The sequence below is a fragment of the Chionomys nivalis genome, chromosome 8, assembly GCF_950005125.1.
Source record: "Chionomys nivalis chromosome 8, mChiNiv1.1, whole genome shotgun sequence".
Classification (NCBI taxonomy): domain Eukaryota; kingdom Metazoa; phylum Chordata; class Mammalia; order Rodentia; family Cricetidae; genus Chionomys; species Chionomys nivalis.
The window spans coordinates 44,456,748-44,475,046 of NC_080093.1; the positions used below are offsets into that span (position 1 = coordinate 44,456,748).

Consider the following 18,299-nt stretch of genomic DNA (forward strand, 5'->3'; position numbering starts at 1 on the left):
GTTCTTTATGAGTGCATAATTCAGCCTTAGTTGCAGCCATTATTTCCAAGAGTAAGGACCATGTAATTGTATCCTCTAGTCCACCAGTTATTTGAGAGGACATCCACATATTCACTCCTCACACTCATGAGGGGTCTGGCCACTCCATTCCACATATAGGAAGCCAGTACTCTGGGCTTTCTTCCAATGGAACTCTACTTTTAGAGAAATTCATCTTAGTTACATGTCGTCTTATTCATGGCAGGGATGGTGCATCTACTACTGCAGAAAGGATGCATGCCATTCTATATCTCATTTAAAAGGCTGGCTACATTAAGATTGCCCCATGGCCATTCCACTCTTAGGAAGTTTAACTTCAGTTGCATGCCTCATCATGTGCTCTTGCTCACCCAGCTTTGGTTCTGTGGCGTCCAATGTTTGAATACCAAGGGTTATGTAAACATTTCCTGGGAAACATGAACAAATGTTATTGTGTGGCAAGGAAGTTCATTTAATATAGGAAGTAAACAACTCAAAATAGCCTTAGGAAGTCCCTGAAATTGACTAGATTCACTAGACCCCTCCCTTACTAAAAGTTGATGAGCAGTAAAAACAGCTAAAAGTCACCCTCAGTCAAGCCCAGGTTTCCGGAAGATGCAGAGACCAGCTGAGCTGCCTGGAAGAGACTTAGAACAACTATGCCACCTGGAAAGGACACTTACCAACTGTGTGAGCTGTGTGCAGTCTGTGCAGTGTGCTCCAAGTTCCCAGATTTTGTGATCTGACATCCATGCCAGAATGGGTTTTAGTGATACATCTCTCTTTGAGTCATTTCTGCTTCTGTAAGTAACCCCTCCCCTATATTCTTATTAGTCACCCCAATACAACTCATTGGTTCACCAAGTTGAACTTTGGTATCAGTACTTCAGTCTGTCATCAGTTCCCTATTCGAGGCGAGTAGACATTGTTCAGGTCTCCCTAGTAATGATGGCACACAACATCGTTCCAGATGTGATACCAATGAGAGAAACAAAGACATGGTCCATTCAAGTGTAGTGTATTATCAATAAAATCTGTTTCTTCATTTATTTGCAGGCTATTTATGTATGGTTCTGAAAACAAAAGCCTAGAAAACAAGTTCTAGAACAAAATATTACATATTTCCTTGGCAGATTATTTAGGTCAAAGTTTAGAATGACACTTTCCCCATGTTCTCATCTTCATCTACTGGAACTCACCTAATCACCTTGTCTTAGGGTTTCTATTATAATAAAACACCCTGACCACAAGTGACTTGGTGTAGAAAGGGTGTTGGACAATATGATTTTAAGATGCATTACATTTGTTTATGCCCTAGAATATTTGTTCAACGATGCAAAGATGTGTTCCATTCTTTTATGTTGCATTTGTTTAACTCTGTGAAGGTGTGTTACTTTTGCCTGTCTAAAACACCTGATTGTTTTAATAAGGTGCTAAGTGGCTAATAGCTAGACAAGAAAAAAATAGATGGGGCTGCGTACAGACAGAATAAATAGGAGGAGAATTCTGGGAAGCGAAAATGGAGGAGCAAAAAAAGAAGGAGCCAGCCACCCAGTCACACAGCCAGACATGAAATAAGAAGGGAAAAAAAGGTATACAGAAATAGAGAAAAATAAAGGTCCAGAGGCAAAAGATAGATGGGATAATTTAAGAAAAGCATGCTAGACACAAGCTAATCTAAGGTGGAGTATTCATAAAAACGAATAAGCCTCTGTGTGTATTTATTTGGGAGCTGATGGCAGGCCCTCCAAAGAGTCAAAGAGTAAAAAAACAACCAAACAAAGGAGTTTATTTCAGTTTACTTCTTATAGTCTAGCACGAAGGGAAATCAGGAAAAGATCACAAGGAATGAACCTGGAGTCAGGAACTGAGGCAGAGGTCATGGTGGAGACTCTGCTTACTGTCTCACTCCCCACCACTCACTCTCCCTTTTTCATAGTACATAAGCCCACCAACTCAGGGATTACCATACCTCCATGAGCTGGGTCCATCCACACCAACCCTTAATGGAGAAAATGCCCTAAAAACTTGCCTACAGGCAATCTGATGGATGTATTTTCTCATTTACAGTTCCTTTCCCTGGGTCACACTAGCTTGTGTCAAGATGATTAAGAAATCAACCAGGACACATCTCAGGAGTCTGAAATCTCAGACAAAGCAGTCGTTGTACTACTAGAGATATGTTGATTGAGAAGGACCATTGAACTTGTATTTGACTCTGTTTTCTTTGGTTTAGTATCTGAAAGAAAGTATGAGTTGAGATCTTAGAAACAAAAGACTTGTTAGAGTCAAGTCTTTTGTCTTTTGTTCTTAAGATCTCAACTCATACTCCCAAGGTCCAAATGAGAAACAGAAGGAGGGAGAACATGAGCAAGGAAGTCAAGACCGCGAGGGGGGCACCCACCCACTGAGACGGTGGGGCTGATCTATTGGGAGCTCACCAAGGCCAGCTGGACTGGGACTGAAAATGCATGTGATAAAACAGGACTCTCTGAATATGGCAGACAATGAGGGCTGCTGAGAAGCCAAGGACAATGGCACTGGGTTTTGACCCTACTGCATGTACTGGCTTTGTGGGAGCCTAGCCGGTGTGGATGCTCACCTTCCTAGACCTGGATGGAGGGGGGAGGACCTTGGACTGCCCACAGGGCAGGGAACCCTGACTACTCTTTGGACTGGAGAGGGAGGGGGAGGGGAGTGGGGCTTGAGGAGTGGGGGAAGGGGGAGGGAAAAGGGAGGCGAGGAGGAGGCGGAAATTTTTAATAAAAAAAAATTTAAAAAAATAAAATAAAATAAACAGACAGAACCTAAAAAAAAAAAAAAAGACTTACCACAAAAAAAGGAAGCAATGTATTAACTGCTCTGAGAGGCCATGCTGGTACAGGAGAGGAGTCTCAAGGTTAAGAGGAGATGGACACAGGGTTCACATAGCATGTGCCAGTCTTGGAATTCAATGGAGTGACTCACTTGAAATTCCACCAGAGCATCAGGATAATATAGTCATGTTAAATACCCCTGCAGAATATAAGGACTTCAAGCAACAGGGTCACTAGCCTGGCAGACCTTAGCCGTGACAATGGGAAAAGCACCTCTTCTTACATCGCTTAAGAGCATCCTTGATGTCCTTATTCCTGAGACTGTAAATCAGAGGATTCAACATGGGAATCACCACTGTATAGAAGATGGATGCCATCTTGTCATAACCCTGAGAATGATCAGAGCTGGGGTGCATATAAACAAAGAGTCCTGATCCAAAAAAGAGACTGACTGCTGTCAGGTGAGAGGCACAGGTGTTGAAAGCCTTGACCCTGCTATCTACTGAGCTGATTTTCTGAATTGTAGTAACGATATAAGCATAGGATGTCAGGATGACCAAGACAGAAGCCACCCCAAAAATCACTGCAATTACAAACTTCAAAACTTGCAGGGGAAAGGTTTCAGAGCAGGAGAGGACCAACAACTGAGGCAGGTCACAAAAGAAGTGGTTGATAATATTTGGCCCACAGAAATGGAGCTGAAGTATAGCACACAGTTGTATCAATGAACCAAAGAGACCAGTGATATAGGCTCCAACCACCATCTGCACACAGAGGGAAGGGGACATGATCGCCGTGTAGAGCAGAGGATTACAAATGGCAGCATAGCGGTCGTAAGCCATGGCTGCCAGAAGACAGCACTCAGCCAGACCCAGGCTTGAGAAGAAGAAGTACTGCATGGCGCACCCCATAAACGAGATGGATTTAGGCTTCTGGAAGAATCCCAAGAGCATTTTAGGTGTTGTAGAGGAAATGTACCAGAAGTCTAAAAATGACAAATTGCTGAGGAAGAAGTACATAGGTGTGTGCAGGTGAGGGTCAATCCTAATCAAGACGATGAGGCCCAGGTTCCACACCACTGTGGAGAGATAAATTCCCAGAAAGACAACAAAGAGAAGCAGCTTGAGCTTGGGAAAGTCTGAGAATCCCACCAGAATGAACTTGGTGATGGCTGTGCTATTCCTCCCTCCTGTCATTGTCTCAGAGCATCTTAAACCAGATGGATAGGTTTAAACCTTAGACCTGCAGGGAGATACTTGGATTAAAAATGGTTGTTTAACATTATGGATCTTCCTTGTTTTGAGTACAGTATTGGATGGAAAATTATCCACAATGAAACTAACTTTAAGAAAATCAAGATATAAGTATTATTCTGAAAATCACTAGAAAATCTTCTTCGAACCACTTCACAGTTTGAATTACATTCTTGCAATTCTGCCTACACGTACAAACAGATGTTGTCAAATTCTTGTCCAGATGCTGGTACTTATTCACACAAGTATAACAGCGTTCCTTGTTATTTTCTTATCAACATTGCCTATAATTGTTTAAATTCCATCTTTCACAATCTTACATGGAAAACTTACCTCATTGTTTTGAATTTCTATTTACTGCCCCCTTTCTACTAGACTTTTGTATGGAGTTTTGTTTAAAATAAATACTTTTATTTCACCATCCCCCAAACTTGACAACTATTTCCCAAGTTTACCATTCATTGTCAATATTAAGTTGCATTCAGTCTTTTAACATATCAATTAACTTTATTTTTACTTATTCAACTCCATGTGATAATTATGGTCCTTGCTTTGATGGTACACTGAGAAAGTATTTATTTATATAATTCAGTAAGATTCTTCTCTACATTTTCTTTTAGTTTTAGCTTTTGTATTTGCATTAATTTCTGGAAAAAAATAACTCATTCTATGAAGTATAAGTATGAGGTTATTTTGTTTTTTTTTCTAAATTATTGACACTCCTCCACTAAAATGAATTAAATGATTTGCCTGTTGGTCAAAATTGCCTTTATAACAGGATCGATTACAGAATCCCCATTTTGTTCCCTTTTTAATCTTAGTTTGTGTGCCACCCATACAGTTCCATGCCATTTTACAGTTACTTATGATGATATTTTACTAGTAAGTCATAGAGCACTGCAATAACTGGCAAGCATCCCTTCATTTCTGAGAGGTCACCTTGATGGTGCTCATGTTAATGCCTTCAAAAGATCTGTGTAATGTATCCATCAAAGGAAATAAAATCAGGATTCACACTGCATTTCACTTTTCATTAGTCTAAGGAGAGATAATGCATACAAATTCAGTTGATAAGTAAAGGTATAGAAGAGGCACTACTGACTCTTAATAAGTATTCATTACTGCTACACCTGATGAGAGGACCTGGGTCTAGTGACACCGGCTCTGGGTACCAACGTCTGTCTCTGTCACTCTGACACCTCCGGGATTCTGTTTCTCCACTTCAAAATGGAATCACTGTAGCTCTTCTCTTTACATCAAAGAGATGTTTTCTGTATAAAAATAATAATTGCGGTGGGAAATCATACAGCAAGAACTATGGTCTGATAGGCTACAGCAATAGTAACATGATTTCATCAACCAAAGAAGAGGATAAATTAGCAACCTCCAAAAAGAAAATTCCATTGACCCATGCTGTTCCTCAGTATACACAATAAGGACACATCAAGGTTCAGGTTGTCTTCTACTGTAAAATTGACTTATGGGCTGCCTATCTCCAAAACCAAAATAGTTCAAGTGTATTATTAAAGAATTTTTACTTCAGGAAATTAGGTGACTCATTGAAAATACTAATTGCTATGGTGTTTCTTGGGTTTGTTTTCTTGTCTCTATTCTTGGGACACACATATTCTGGACACCCTGACATTTGAATATTACGTTTAAATTATTAAGAAATACATTCAGTTTGTATCGTCCATGTGTTTAAGTGAATAGATCTTCTTAATGAAAACATCAAAACCACAATTTTTAACCTGTCAAACAAATGTCAAATTACCTCTACTTCATTGAGGAGCAAGAAAAAACAAAATAAAAGTATTCAGATGACAATGCTAAGGATAATACTATGTGAAAGACGGCGCAATTGGAAAAATAGGAAGGCTGTTTCCACACCAATTCCTGCAGTTGCTTTTACTTTATTTCCTCTTGTCCAGTTTTCAGTCACGATGAAAGCTACATTCTGGAATGCCATAGTCAATGCGGCTCCTTCACTTTACCGTGAGTCAATAAAATGGATCAGCCGGCCCAATAGCATGATGGTAACTTAATCACATGTAGGATCAGAGAGATGATGTCAACTGAGGTATAAACAGAGCATATTAAGGTCAGATTAGAGGGACCGGGGAAGGCTCGGCGGTTAAGAGGGCTTGGTGCTCTTCTAGTGGATCCAAGTTTGGTTCCTAAGTCGCAGCAGGTGACACCCAGCTGCCTAGAACTCCAGCTTCAGGAGACGACATCTTGGCTTGTCTGCATGAACATGCACCTATATTCACATACACACATGCACGCACACACACACACACACAAATAAAAATAAATCTTTTAAAAATGATCAAATTTACTGTTCTAAGTTTTCTTCTACTGCAGATACCATGTTTTCAGAGTACCATAAAAATAAAAAATTATGCAAAGCAATTTTTAGGAGTTGAAGAAAGGCACACAGCCAGTTACTCAGTACAGAAATGCCATTCCTATGCTTCTGAAAAAGTAACCAGCAGCAGCAATAAATTATTCATAGAATTATAGCCCAAGGGGTCAGGTGAAGGGACTGAGGGATTTAAAAGTGAGGTGACAAAGAATCACTCCTTTATTTTTGCTTGAAATCTTTCTCTCTTAATATAATAAAATGTCATAATCTTCTAAACAAAATTTCATATCTTATGAGCTAAATGGTTTATTTTTGTTTCTCTTTAATATTAAAACCCAAATTAAATCTTGATGTAGGAGTCACAGAAAATGTTTTCCTGTTGTGCAAATAATATGGTGTTTGTGGAAATCTAGCATCTGCAAGGTACCAATAAGATTATCCTTTGGGAAACAGCAGAAGGAAAATTAAATAAGTTCTCCAAATCACTCCAGGAATAATCCATCATTCACTTTTTAATACGTTTTCAGAAAGGAAGGCACATGAAATAGGCAATTTAATATGAAGAAGAAAGAACGCATTGTATAAACTGAAGCTTATTTTCTCACCAACTTTGGAAGCCTTTTCTATTACAAATTTGGAGTTCCAGCAACGGTCTGAGCTCTTAAGGTCCAAATGAGGAGCAGAAGGAGGGAGAACATGAGCAAGGAAGTCAGGACCACGAGGGGTGCACCCACCCACTGTGACAGTGGAACTGATTTATTGGGACCCCACCAAGGCCAGCTGGACTGGGACTGAAGAAGCATGGGTTGAAACCGGACTCTCTGAACATGGCGGACAATGAAGGCTGATGAGAAGCCAAGGACAGTGGCCCTAGCTTTCGATCCTAATACATGAACTGGCTTTGTGGGAGCTTAGCCTGTTTGGATGCTCACCTTCCTGGACCTAGATAGAAGTGGGAGGACCTTGGTCTTCCCGCAGGGCAGGGAATTTGGACTGCTCTTCAAAATCGAGAGGGAGGGGGAATGGAGTGGGGGGAGGAGAAGAGGAGTAGGGATAGGGGGAGGGGAGTGTAGGGAGGGGGCAATATGTGGGAGGAGGGGGAGGGAAATGGGAAACGGGGAGCAATTGGAAATTTTAATTAAAAAAGAATAAAAATTAAAAAAAATTGGAGTTCCTTCTAAACCTATTGTATGTGGGTCATTTTCTCAGGCACTGAAAATCTCAGTATTCATGTTTAAATTTTATGAGATTTTTTTATTATACCACAGACTATTGATATAATTTTAGGTAAGAATAATTTTTAAAATATTTCAACTTGTATAACAACTAATCTGTTATACATTGCTATGTTAAAACAATGACTCGAATATATTTACTTAAAACATCAATGGACTATTTATTGATCAGACAGTAAAAGCACCTGCTGCCAAGTCTTATGGCCTGAATTTGATCCCCCAAACCCACATTGTGGAGAGAGCTGACTCCTGCAAGTCCTTTCGAAGGATCCCCTGATCCTCACATATGCCCTGAGGCACATGAATACATGCATATGTGCATGCACACACAATCAATAAATGAGTTGCAATTTCTCATGGTCCTCCTGGCTTGCTGGATAGTTCACAATCTGACTGCATTTAGATCTTTTCACGGTCATAGTCAACTGACAGTCTGTGCTGTGTGATGGTGGGAGCACTCAGAACAATAGTCCTGGTAGTCAGTAATAAGAAATGATCTTACACAGGAAAAGAAAAACACACATAACTAAAATGGCAAGCATTCTTTTACTTTTTCCACTGCTGAGGGTCCAGCCCAGGGCTTGCACATGCAAGGCAAATGCTTAACACTGAGCTGCATGAGAGGGAGCTGGATGTCTATAAATTTTTGTTTTTAATTTTTATATTGAAACAAGGTCTCACTAAGCTGCCCATCTTGGTCTTAAACTTGAGATTCTCCAGAGGGATCAAATCAAAACCCTTTCTCTGAGTTATAATTGTATTCAGCGTGATGGCAAAATTATCTTTTACTAATTTTTGTATTTAGCAAATTTCTGTCTGTTGGGCCCTCATTTTGTGACAGGCATAATTCCCAATAATTTGCATATACCATCTGACTTGTTTTTACACAGTTCTATGAACATTGTTTCCTGTAAGTTGTAGATGAATAAACTGAGAACATGGGGAATCTGAGACACTGGGTGTCTAAGACCAACAGTCTCATTGCTGCTAAACAACAATGGTTATTTCCAGAAACTTCAATATTCTTCCTACTAGCATTAAATTAAGCAAATAAAATTCCAAAATACTACACTTTTTTCATTCAAGTAATTAATTCTTAATCAGTGCAGCTCTTGATTAACACAGCTTTTAAAAATGATACTGAGCGAAGGGGAGAGGATGATAGCAAAGGATATTATATCAAGGTTTACACAAAATAGATTTCTAGTTTCATTTTTACTTAACTAATTACATATTTTGTTTCTCTAGTGAAGGAATACATTGTTCCCAGTAGAAAAGATTCAGTCTCTTAGTATGTCTCAGGCAGAGGAGCAGGGGATTATTTTAGAAATAAGAGGTTACTGGCAGGCAAAGGTGCTATGCAAAGTGATTCTAAAACAGGACTCAGATCATGAACACTGACGTCATGTGCTGTCCCTGCTCCTGCTGACCAAAGCTCTCCCCCAGATGTTCCTGAAGAAGGTGTGTTGTTGAGGACTGTTTGCTTGCTCTCCTGCAGTGTGGAAAACATAATAGCACCCACTTCTCACCTCTTAATCTGGACTCTGCTGTAATCCTGGTGAAAGTCATTACCCTCTTGCTTTACACCGTCCTCCAAAGGAGAGTTTCTACAGGAGGCTCTTTTTCCTTCAAACTCTCCCTTGTCCAGCAAGCACCTGGCCATCCATGATAAGAGAGTTGCTTCCACTGGAGGTTCACTTAAATACCTCCTTAGACTCAAGAGTGTAAAAAATAGCACTAATTAACAGCCCAAGTAATTGTTCTCCAGTGTGATGGTAATGGAAAAAAGTGAGTTTCCCCCAAGTGATTTTACTTCTACTTGTGGATTCTTCATTCAGAAAATGTTTTTAGATCAAGAGGACACTAGAATAAGAACACGCCTCATATATCTTTTCTACGTTTTTAAGTTATAGATTGTCTTTTATCTTTTCTGTTACCTATAGGATGCTGCCTTGTGAATATTTTATTCAAAATATTATCAGGCACATTTAAATCTTCCACAAATGTCATCATAACCATTAGTATTTGTGACATAATAATATTCTACTTTTTTCTACTAGATTTTAAAATGGAATAAAAACTTTTGCTATGAAAACTAATCCTGAAGTTAATATCTAGATATATACCAATAAAGGAATACTTGATCTGTTATTACAAATCTGATTTCCTACATCTATTTTTACATAATTTTATAGTTTCAAAATATTGATAAATTTTAACTTTTCACATGAATTTTACTACTTTACTTCATTAACTTTAAGCAAAATTATTTCATGTTTACAGGCCAGATAATTACTTAACTATTTTTTTTCTTGGCTTGTCATTTTAAACTACTCAATCTATAACTTACTTTAACTTATGGTATAAAGAGTTTCTTATATACTTTATTATTTAATTGAAATCACAATGCTATTTTAATGATTCATAACCATGTTAGCATACATTATTTATTGCAAGAGATGATCACCAGTCAATTTGGATTTAATATGGTATGTTTTTACCTTGAATGTGATAGCCAGAATTCAAGGCTATTGTGTAGGTTGGTTGTATTTTAAATCTTACCTTTATCCATATTATACTGAAATTACTTCTTTCTACATCATATCTCTGTTGAACTATCAAGTTTCTAAGAAGGATAGCTATACTGTTAACCTCCCTCTCTGCCCACCAAAACGTACCTATTAATATTATTTACTTCTTAATAATGATTTCACATAGCCCAGGTTGGCCCAAGCTTAATATGTAGTTGAAGATGAACATGGATTTTTGATCTTCTTGCCTCCATATTTCACATGCTAGAATCACAAACATGTACACACATGTACACACACAATACCAATGATTTCTTGCTTCATTTTCCTCAGACTGCTTCTTTGTCATAATAACGTCATTTAGGTTATCCACTGAAAATGTTTGAAACCACCACAGCCTCACTTACTTTCATTTGTGACTCAATCCACTGATTGCAAGATTTCTATTTTATTCTTAATTTACAAATCTCATCCATTTATACTTTATGAGATTCCGTGATGGTTTCCATCTTCCACAGGTTTGTGTGTTGAAACATCTTGTACCCAGATGATGCTGCTCTTTGGGAGGCTGTGGAACTTCAGGTTGGGATCTAGACAGAGCAAGTGTGTTATTGGAGGAGAAGCTTTGAGGTTTATAGCCTGCCCCTCTTGGGATAGATCCCTCTCAGCTTCTTGGCAGCATCATACCCTTGCAACTCTAGTCATGAGTGAGTCCAATTGCTCTGCTGCTGTGCCTTCCCCATCACGAAGGACTATTTTCCAAAAGTAAACTTTTTCTACGTTAAGCTTTTTCTCAATTATACCACAATGACAAGAAAAGTAATAAAGACACATTCATTGACTTTATTCATATATTTTTGCTGCTGTGTACTACAGCTGAAATACATTTTGCTCATTGCTATTTGACCTCTAAGGATGAGTATTTCACTTATGTGAATCAAACACAAACGTTTATATATTGTGAGTTGTTACCCAATAACCAGGTCATGCCACATAATCTTTTTCAATTAATGTATGGAATAATAATAAATTTCCCTTACTTAAATTATTCTTATATGAACCAAATCATTTTCAGAAGTAAATTTTTGTTTCATTATTACTTGATTCTCAACATTTGTACACTTGCATATTATTGAATTAATGAGTTGAAATTTTTGTGTTAACATTTTTCAAAATTATTCTTTCTTGTGAAGCTTTATTCTCTGATTTTAACATGAGAACATTTTCACAAAGTCTTTCCCAATACCATGCATTCTTTTCACAAAGTCCATTTGAAATTTGGATTGGAATTAATTTTAGCAAACTGAAAATTTAAAAAAGCAAGTATTTTGCATTATTCTTTCAAATCAGTTTCTTAAAATTCAATATACTGTTGCCTCCATCTGTTTAGATTCTTATTCCTGACTATATTACAACATGTTGAGTCTACATAACAATTCCTCAAACCTTCCCATTGGCCCAATCCCACTCATCTCTTTATGTTCATCCATATTATTAACATATTCCAGTAACTAAAATTCAATGGTTAGTTTTACAAAATTTGTTGTTTTCTGCTTCCATGATGTAAACTTCTTGGATTTCAGATGCCCATTTTCCTGCTCATCAACTACTAATCTCCTGAGGTATCTGTGTATAATCCACATAATCCCTGAGACACCCAGAGACCCATTGAAAACTCCCACTTTTATCTTTAATTTTCTACCTTAATAGATTGAAAATAAAACTTTAGAGTAATTATATAAAACAGAGTATTAGACTGCATCACACAATTTTAAAAATTTAGAATATAAAATTAATGTTCTCTATACAGACATATTAATAATCTGTTATATGATGACAATAAAAACTCTGATAAGTCAGTCAAGTAAAAGGAATGGCACATATACACTTCTTTATCTTTTCAAATATAGAACAGATGTGAGCTAATATCCTCAATTTTAAGCTGATGTAAAGAGAAGCATAGATGGAACAATACCAGATGTTAGTACTGGTTAAGGAGACAGATGAGATCTGGTTTGAGAATCCAACTCTAACTTTCCTCAGCAAAATCCTGTCCAACAACTTTGTCAGCTTATTCTCATGAGCACTCCTTTCCATATTCATGCTGTTGATCCTTTTATCCTATTTCTATATCCAAAAGCAATCTATAGATTCAATGCAATGCCCAGCAAAATTCTTCACAGGCCTCAAAAAAGCAATATTCAACTTCATGTGGAAAAGAAAAAAACCAAGGATAGCAAAAACAAACCTGTACAATAAAAGAACTTCTTGAAGCATTACAATCCCTGACTTCAAACTCTACTACAGAGCTAAGTAAAATAGCCTTTTTCATTGGATTGTTTGTTCTTTTGATGACCACAGTACAGGAAGACCAATGAAATCAAGTCGAAAACCCTTATATCAATCCACACACCTAGAACTATAAAACTGTCCAAAGTCCCACAGCTAGGGATATCATAGGCCCTTGAGGGGAACCTATTGTCATTTTCAAAAACTGGTCATGTTGTCAAACTATCCTATAAATATTTATGTTTATTATCAGGCATCTGGGCTACAACCTTGGATAGAGGAGCTTACTATTTCAGTGGCAATGGATAAAGCAGAGACGGATCCAAGTGATGGTGAGTGCCTGTGAGTGCCCAGCCTTCAAAGGAATATCTGTAACAACTCTCCTGAGGCTCAGAGACCATTGTGAAAGAGCGAACAAGAGAATGTAAGAGCTAGAGCATAGGAGGAGTGCTATGATCTGCTGAATTCTGGAAGTGACATGGCCATTGTTTGCATGCACTCCCAACAGCTGTGGTTAACTGCAGAAGACCTATAGAAGATCAAGCTAGTCAGAGCTCCATCATGGATAGAAGGAGAGCTCCTGAGGTAACAGCCCTAGCAGAGGAGCTGTTGGGGATTAATGGTGGTTGTGGGCACCTTGTAGGCACCATGTTGCAGTGGATAGCTCCATACCCCTGCTGATACAGACAGTACTTATTAGACACAGTGAAATATAAATGTCTGCATGTATACATAAATATATATTATATGTAATAGTATACATAAATGAAATTCTTAAAGGAATATAAAAATTTAATGTATTGTAGCCTTTGTTAAATTGTGCTAAACATCAGGATTTTGCTGCATAATTTTTGCTGTGCTTTCCATAAAAATAAACTGGGTATTCTATCAGATGATGGCTATGCTACTTGCCTTCACTATATTAGTCATTTTTGCTAATGTATGTATCTCAGTAAACTGCACAGCCAAAAATCTTCATCAAATTTTATAGAAAGAACATCTGTTTAGTTTAAATAACTAGTCATCTTAATCCTAATCAGGGGATATAAAAGGACTCACCTAACAACAAGAATTAGATTATTAACATACTTCACTCATTTTTCCCTATAATTAAGTGTGGCTAAAGCAGATAAAATGGGACTGCCTGCATCACTAGTAGCTAAGACAGTGATGAACAGTCTCTTGCACATTCAAAAACTCCTCCAATTAAAGCAACAAAGTTCAGAGAATTGACTTAGAATTTTACATTTGTAATAGTTCTTATAGGAATTTGATACGTGGGCTCTACATCTACATTACTCCCTTTATTTCCCCATTACAACTCCTCCAGTGTCACCCCACTTCCAAAATTCATGATCTCTTCTTTATTACTGCTACTGTATATACATATGTATATGTGAAAGTCCCTGTGTGGGTGCACAACCCCAATGGGCACATCTGCAAAGCAACCCTAAACCTAAGGCTCAAAAAAAATCAAATAAAGGGCAGAAAGATTGTAAGGACCAACGGAGTTAATGATTTAATGAGTTAATGAATCCTGTCCCTTTATATCAGGGGACAGGGAAACTGTACCTATGATTTCTCAACAGTATGCTTAAATGAGCAAGATCAGAATATTGGCAATACAATGGACATGAATATGAATGTGGACACAGGAACATCCGTATGGCCTCACCACTAAATGAAGAGGTAGATTTTCACAAGGAAGGATTCTTTTCATCCTTAATTATGAGCTAGAACAAGAAGCACATACTGCTTACCAAGCATTAGTCTCTCTGTGAGCACTCTCTATGAACTAGTAACGACTGTTAGCTCCATCTAGTGAATGACAGCAGTGAGGCTTGAGAAGGCTAACAAAGTCACACAAGCTGTAAGTGACAAAGCCAGAACTCTGAGTCCTGTGACAGTGACATTCTAAGCCATGATTATACTAAGTCACTAGTGTGATGAATAACGAGGGCACATCTCAGTCTGTTATTGCCTCTCATGTGTATAGGAAATAATATTGTTAGGGAGATTGATTTAGGTTAGGTATTTCAGAAAACAAATGCTTGTATTCCTTTAGAAATGTGTTGCGAACAAGGTAGTTTAAGCAACTGCAACCGATTGTTTCAAGCTTTGTAACTAGCCAACTGTGCCATTGTGAGCCAACCCTATAATATCTCTGACCTCAGGATTGTAAGCTGAAAGTTGAGACTTTTGGTACTAGAAGATTTCCTATGTCCTTTCTAGCACATAGAGCTCTAAGGTTGGTAGAGTAACAACCCTGAGATCATTATAGGACCAGAGGAAAGTGAAGAATTGATACAAATGACAAAGTGGGCCTGAAATCACTAGGGAAATCTCCCTGGCAACCATTGCACCAGAGAGCAAGTGTCTATAGTGTATTCCCTATAATTGACTTTTTCAATCCATTTTAGTCTCAACAGGATCGCCGTTTCTGTCTCACTTACTGTGAGTGGACAGCTAAGTCCATGGTCAAAACTATCCACTTACGAGAGCAATCATGCTCAACTGGAAGATAGATAGGAAGATATATAGACAGTTTGAACCTTCCACGAGATCCATGTCTTCTTCCAGTACTGGAGTTGGGAATAAAAGACTTGAAAGGTGGACCCTGTGCTATCTCAAGACCCATGTAGTTTTAACAGTAGAACTTATGTGGGACTGCATTTTTAAAAATTAACACACCCATCCATCCTCCCTCACCTTTCTCTCGTTTCCTTGCCCTGAATGTCATTTTCTCTATCTTGACTAAGATTTCTGACCTTCGGTGAATAGAATTATCTCAGATGTAAATCTGGGGTGTGAGATGAACGCTGAACTGGAAAATATCTGACTGTGGAATCCATTGCCTTCTGTTTGCTCTTTGGTGTTAGGAGGATGAGGGGGTCGTCTAATGACAAATGAAACAGTGAGTGTAAATCCTGGCCGCAGTGCAAGGCAGTCACAGACGCCTGAACCAAAACAAAACACTTTCTGTCAGGGAAGTGGACTGAGATCAAAACATGTTTGTCTGTGTTTCCATATTTCTCAATATTCACAATGTTTATATTTAATTTTTCTTCTTCAGAATTCTTCTTTAAAAATAATTATTTTATCTCTGCTGAAATATGTGGCTTGATTAATAATTTTTGTTTAACTAGAGACAAAGTAAGTGTTACTGATAGGGCCCAGTCCTCATGTAATTTCTTTCTCCGTTTGAAAGGCTTCAAAAGATTTTGATTGTTCTCCTTCATTGTCCTGGCAGTCTGCAATCAACAGGATGGTAGCACAGATATTGGAATGCACACAATAGGTGCAGATTGTGTGGCTCTGAACGTCAGCCTTCTGGCTTCTCTAACTTCAATCATTTGTTATGCAGCAACATTCTCAACTTCACCTGGTTTTCTGCCTCACAGGCCCCAAACAGATCGAATATCAGGCCAGCACTGGGAAACATCTTGATTAGCTCCGGGTACCTAGTTAAGTCTCCGTTCAAGATTTCCATCAGTCAGCTTTCCTTCTCTGTCCGGAGAGGTGGCGAATACAGGGAACATATCTATTAAAGAGAGTGAGTATATTCAGAATTACCCCTTTGCCAAATTGTAAAGCTATCAAGAAAAATCTTACCGGGAATAAAAATAAGAATCCACATCTTCGCCATTCTCTTCTTTAAATGGTGGGCTACACAGAATACAGTGAAGTTTGTCTGCCCTTGTTACCAGAGTGCAATTAAAGAAAATGATGAAATCTATTACAGCTGGTGGGTTTAATGATGGACAGTTTCTCTGAATTTACCCCTTTAATTCAGTGTTTGGGGATGCTCATAACCCTCCCAGTAAACTCAGGGTTCAAAGACACTGGTGCTCACCTTGTTAGGAAAAGAGCAACTGTAGATTTCTTAAGCACTTTAAACAAAATTGTAGTAAAAGGGAGCATCACACCTGACCCTCTAATTCTGACCCTTTAACCATTTTCCTGCTATGTTGCTGTTCAAGAGACAAAAACACTCTAAAATTGAGATACTCCTTCCTTAGTGCGAAGAATAAACCACTATTTCAAGATTGGGTGTTTCATGTGAGGGCTTCCAAAGATTTATTCCAAAATTTTATTTGTCATGTATAACTGTATCACAATTATATTGTACTCCAGGCTACTTTCAAGATATTGTGTTAAATATATTCACAAATAATTTGATAAAATCTTATAAGTAGTGTTTCTTTTCCTAAAGAAAAAAGTAACAAAAATTACTAAAGTCGTAAGCTGTGATGTAAAACACTTTCAGTTTTATTCTGAAATAATGCCACCTGCACCATCACGAGTATGATGCAGCAGTTACACCTAGAAGTGTCAGTGAACACTGAAACCACTTTATTACAATCAATAACATCTGCCTTCTTTTTCATAATCTCACCAGTTCATGTGTGCTTTAATAAATATTTCCAGTCAATCTTTCAAATATATGTTTATTAATCCTCATGAAATTACATGAAAATACATTGTCAGCTAGAGAAGAATTGCTGGGACTTTTTCTGCAGAAGGACAATGGAGCGTTTCATCTCCTCCAAACTCACTGGAGCAAGACACACAAAATGCTACTTATTTCGCTTGATCAAACCATGTATGCTTTTTCTCCTCTCTGACACTAGGATCACAGAAGCAATGACTGGAGAAAGAAATATTACTGAGATCAACCAGTTCATCCTCCTGGGATTCTCAGATTTGCCCCGAATCACAGCCCTGCTCTTTGTTATATTCCTCACACTTTACATTACAGCGCTGACCGGGAACTTGTCTTTTCTTGCTTTAATAAGGATGGATTCCCACCTCCACACACCCATGTATTTCTTCCTCAGTAATCTGTCCTTTATAGACCTCTGCTACATCACCTCAACAGTACCAAAGATGCTTTCCAACTTCTTCCAGGAAAATCAAACTATCAGTTTTGTGGGCTGCGTAGTTCAATACTTCATCTTTTCCACGATGGGACTGAGCGAATCTTGCCTCATGACAGCCATGGCCTATGACAGGTATGCTGCCATTTGTAACCCACTGCTCTATTCTTCAGTCATGTCACCCACCCTGTGTGCTCGCATGGTGATGGGAAGCTACACAGCAGGGCTCATAGGTTCTTTATCTCAGATATGTGCCTTGCTGCAGCTGCATTTCTGTGGACCTAATGTCATCAGACATTTCTTCTGTGACATGCCCCAGCTGTTAAATCTCTCCTGCACTGACACTTTCTTTGCACAGGTCCTGCTTGCCATATTGTCGATGTTGTTTGGGTTTGCAAACGCCTTAGCTATCATGATATCTTATGGCTATATTGCCTTGTCCATCATGAAGATCACTTCGGCTAAGGGCAGATCCAAGGCATTCAATACCTGTGCTTCTCATCTGACAGTTGTTTCTCTATTCTACACCTCCAGTGTCTTTGTCTATCTGAGTTCCAGTTCTGGTGGCTCCTCCAGCTTAGATAGATTTGCATCTGTCTTCTACACTGTGGTGATTCCCATGCTGAACCCTTTGGTTTATAGTCTGAGGAACAAGGATATCAGAGATGCTGTAAAAAGGTTACAGAGGAAGATGAGATGTTTCTAACAAAAAAAAATCGAGATTTCTTGCTGATCTGCCCTTCAAAATGCCTACTTATATTAAACAAAGAGCCAACTTGATATACATTCTATTACAATAATGACCAATACTGATTCAGTGCTACTGAAACATTATCCCTATAAGTCCTGGAGTTTATTTTTTTCATGTTACATCAGAAGTAGTCTCATCTTTCATTATTTATCCCCAATATTTGT

General features: G+C 38.3%; 2 protein-coding genes across 2 annotated transcripts; one reads left to right on the top strand and one right to left on the bottom strand.

Annotated features, from left to right (window-relative positions):
- Nucleotides 1-3,082: 3,082 nt before the first annotated feature.
- Nucleotides 3,083-4,030, bottom strand: LOC130879835 (olfactory receptor 1440). Its single transcript, XM_057778675.1, has one exon. It carries the CDS (start codon nucleotides 4,028-4,030, stop codon nucleotides 3,083-3,085), a length of 948 nt encoding a protein of 315 aa, XP_057634658.1.
- Nucleotides 4,031-17,151: 13,121 nt separating this feature from the next.
- On the top strand, nucleotides 17,152-18,090 carry LOC130879836 (olfactory receptor 5AN1-like). The gene has a single exon (XM_057778676.1). The coding sequence runs from the start codon at nucleotides 17,152-17,154 to the stop codon at nucleotides 18,088-18,090; it is 939 nt and encodes a 312-aa protein (XP_057634659.1).
- The last annotated feature ends 209 nt before the right edge of the window (nucleotides 18,091-18,299 follow it).

Excerpts from the sequence above, each read along its gene's own strand:
- LOC130879835 (XM_057778675.1), bottom strand. The coding sequence starts at position 4,030 with ATGACAGGAGGGAGGAATAGCACAGCCATCACCAAGTTCATTCTGGTG.
- LOC130879836 (XM_057778676.1), top strand. The coding sequence starts at position 17,152 with ATGACTGGAGAAAGAAATATTACTGAGATCAACCAGTTCATCCTCCTG.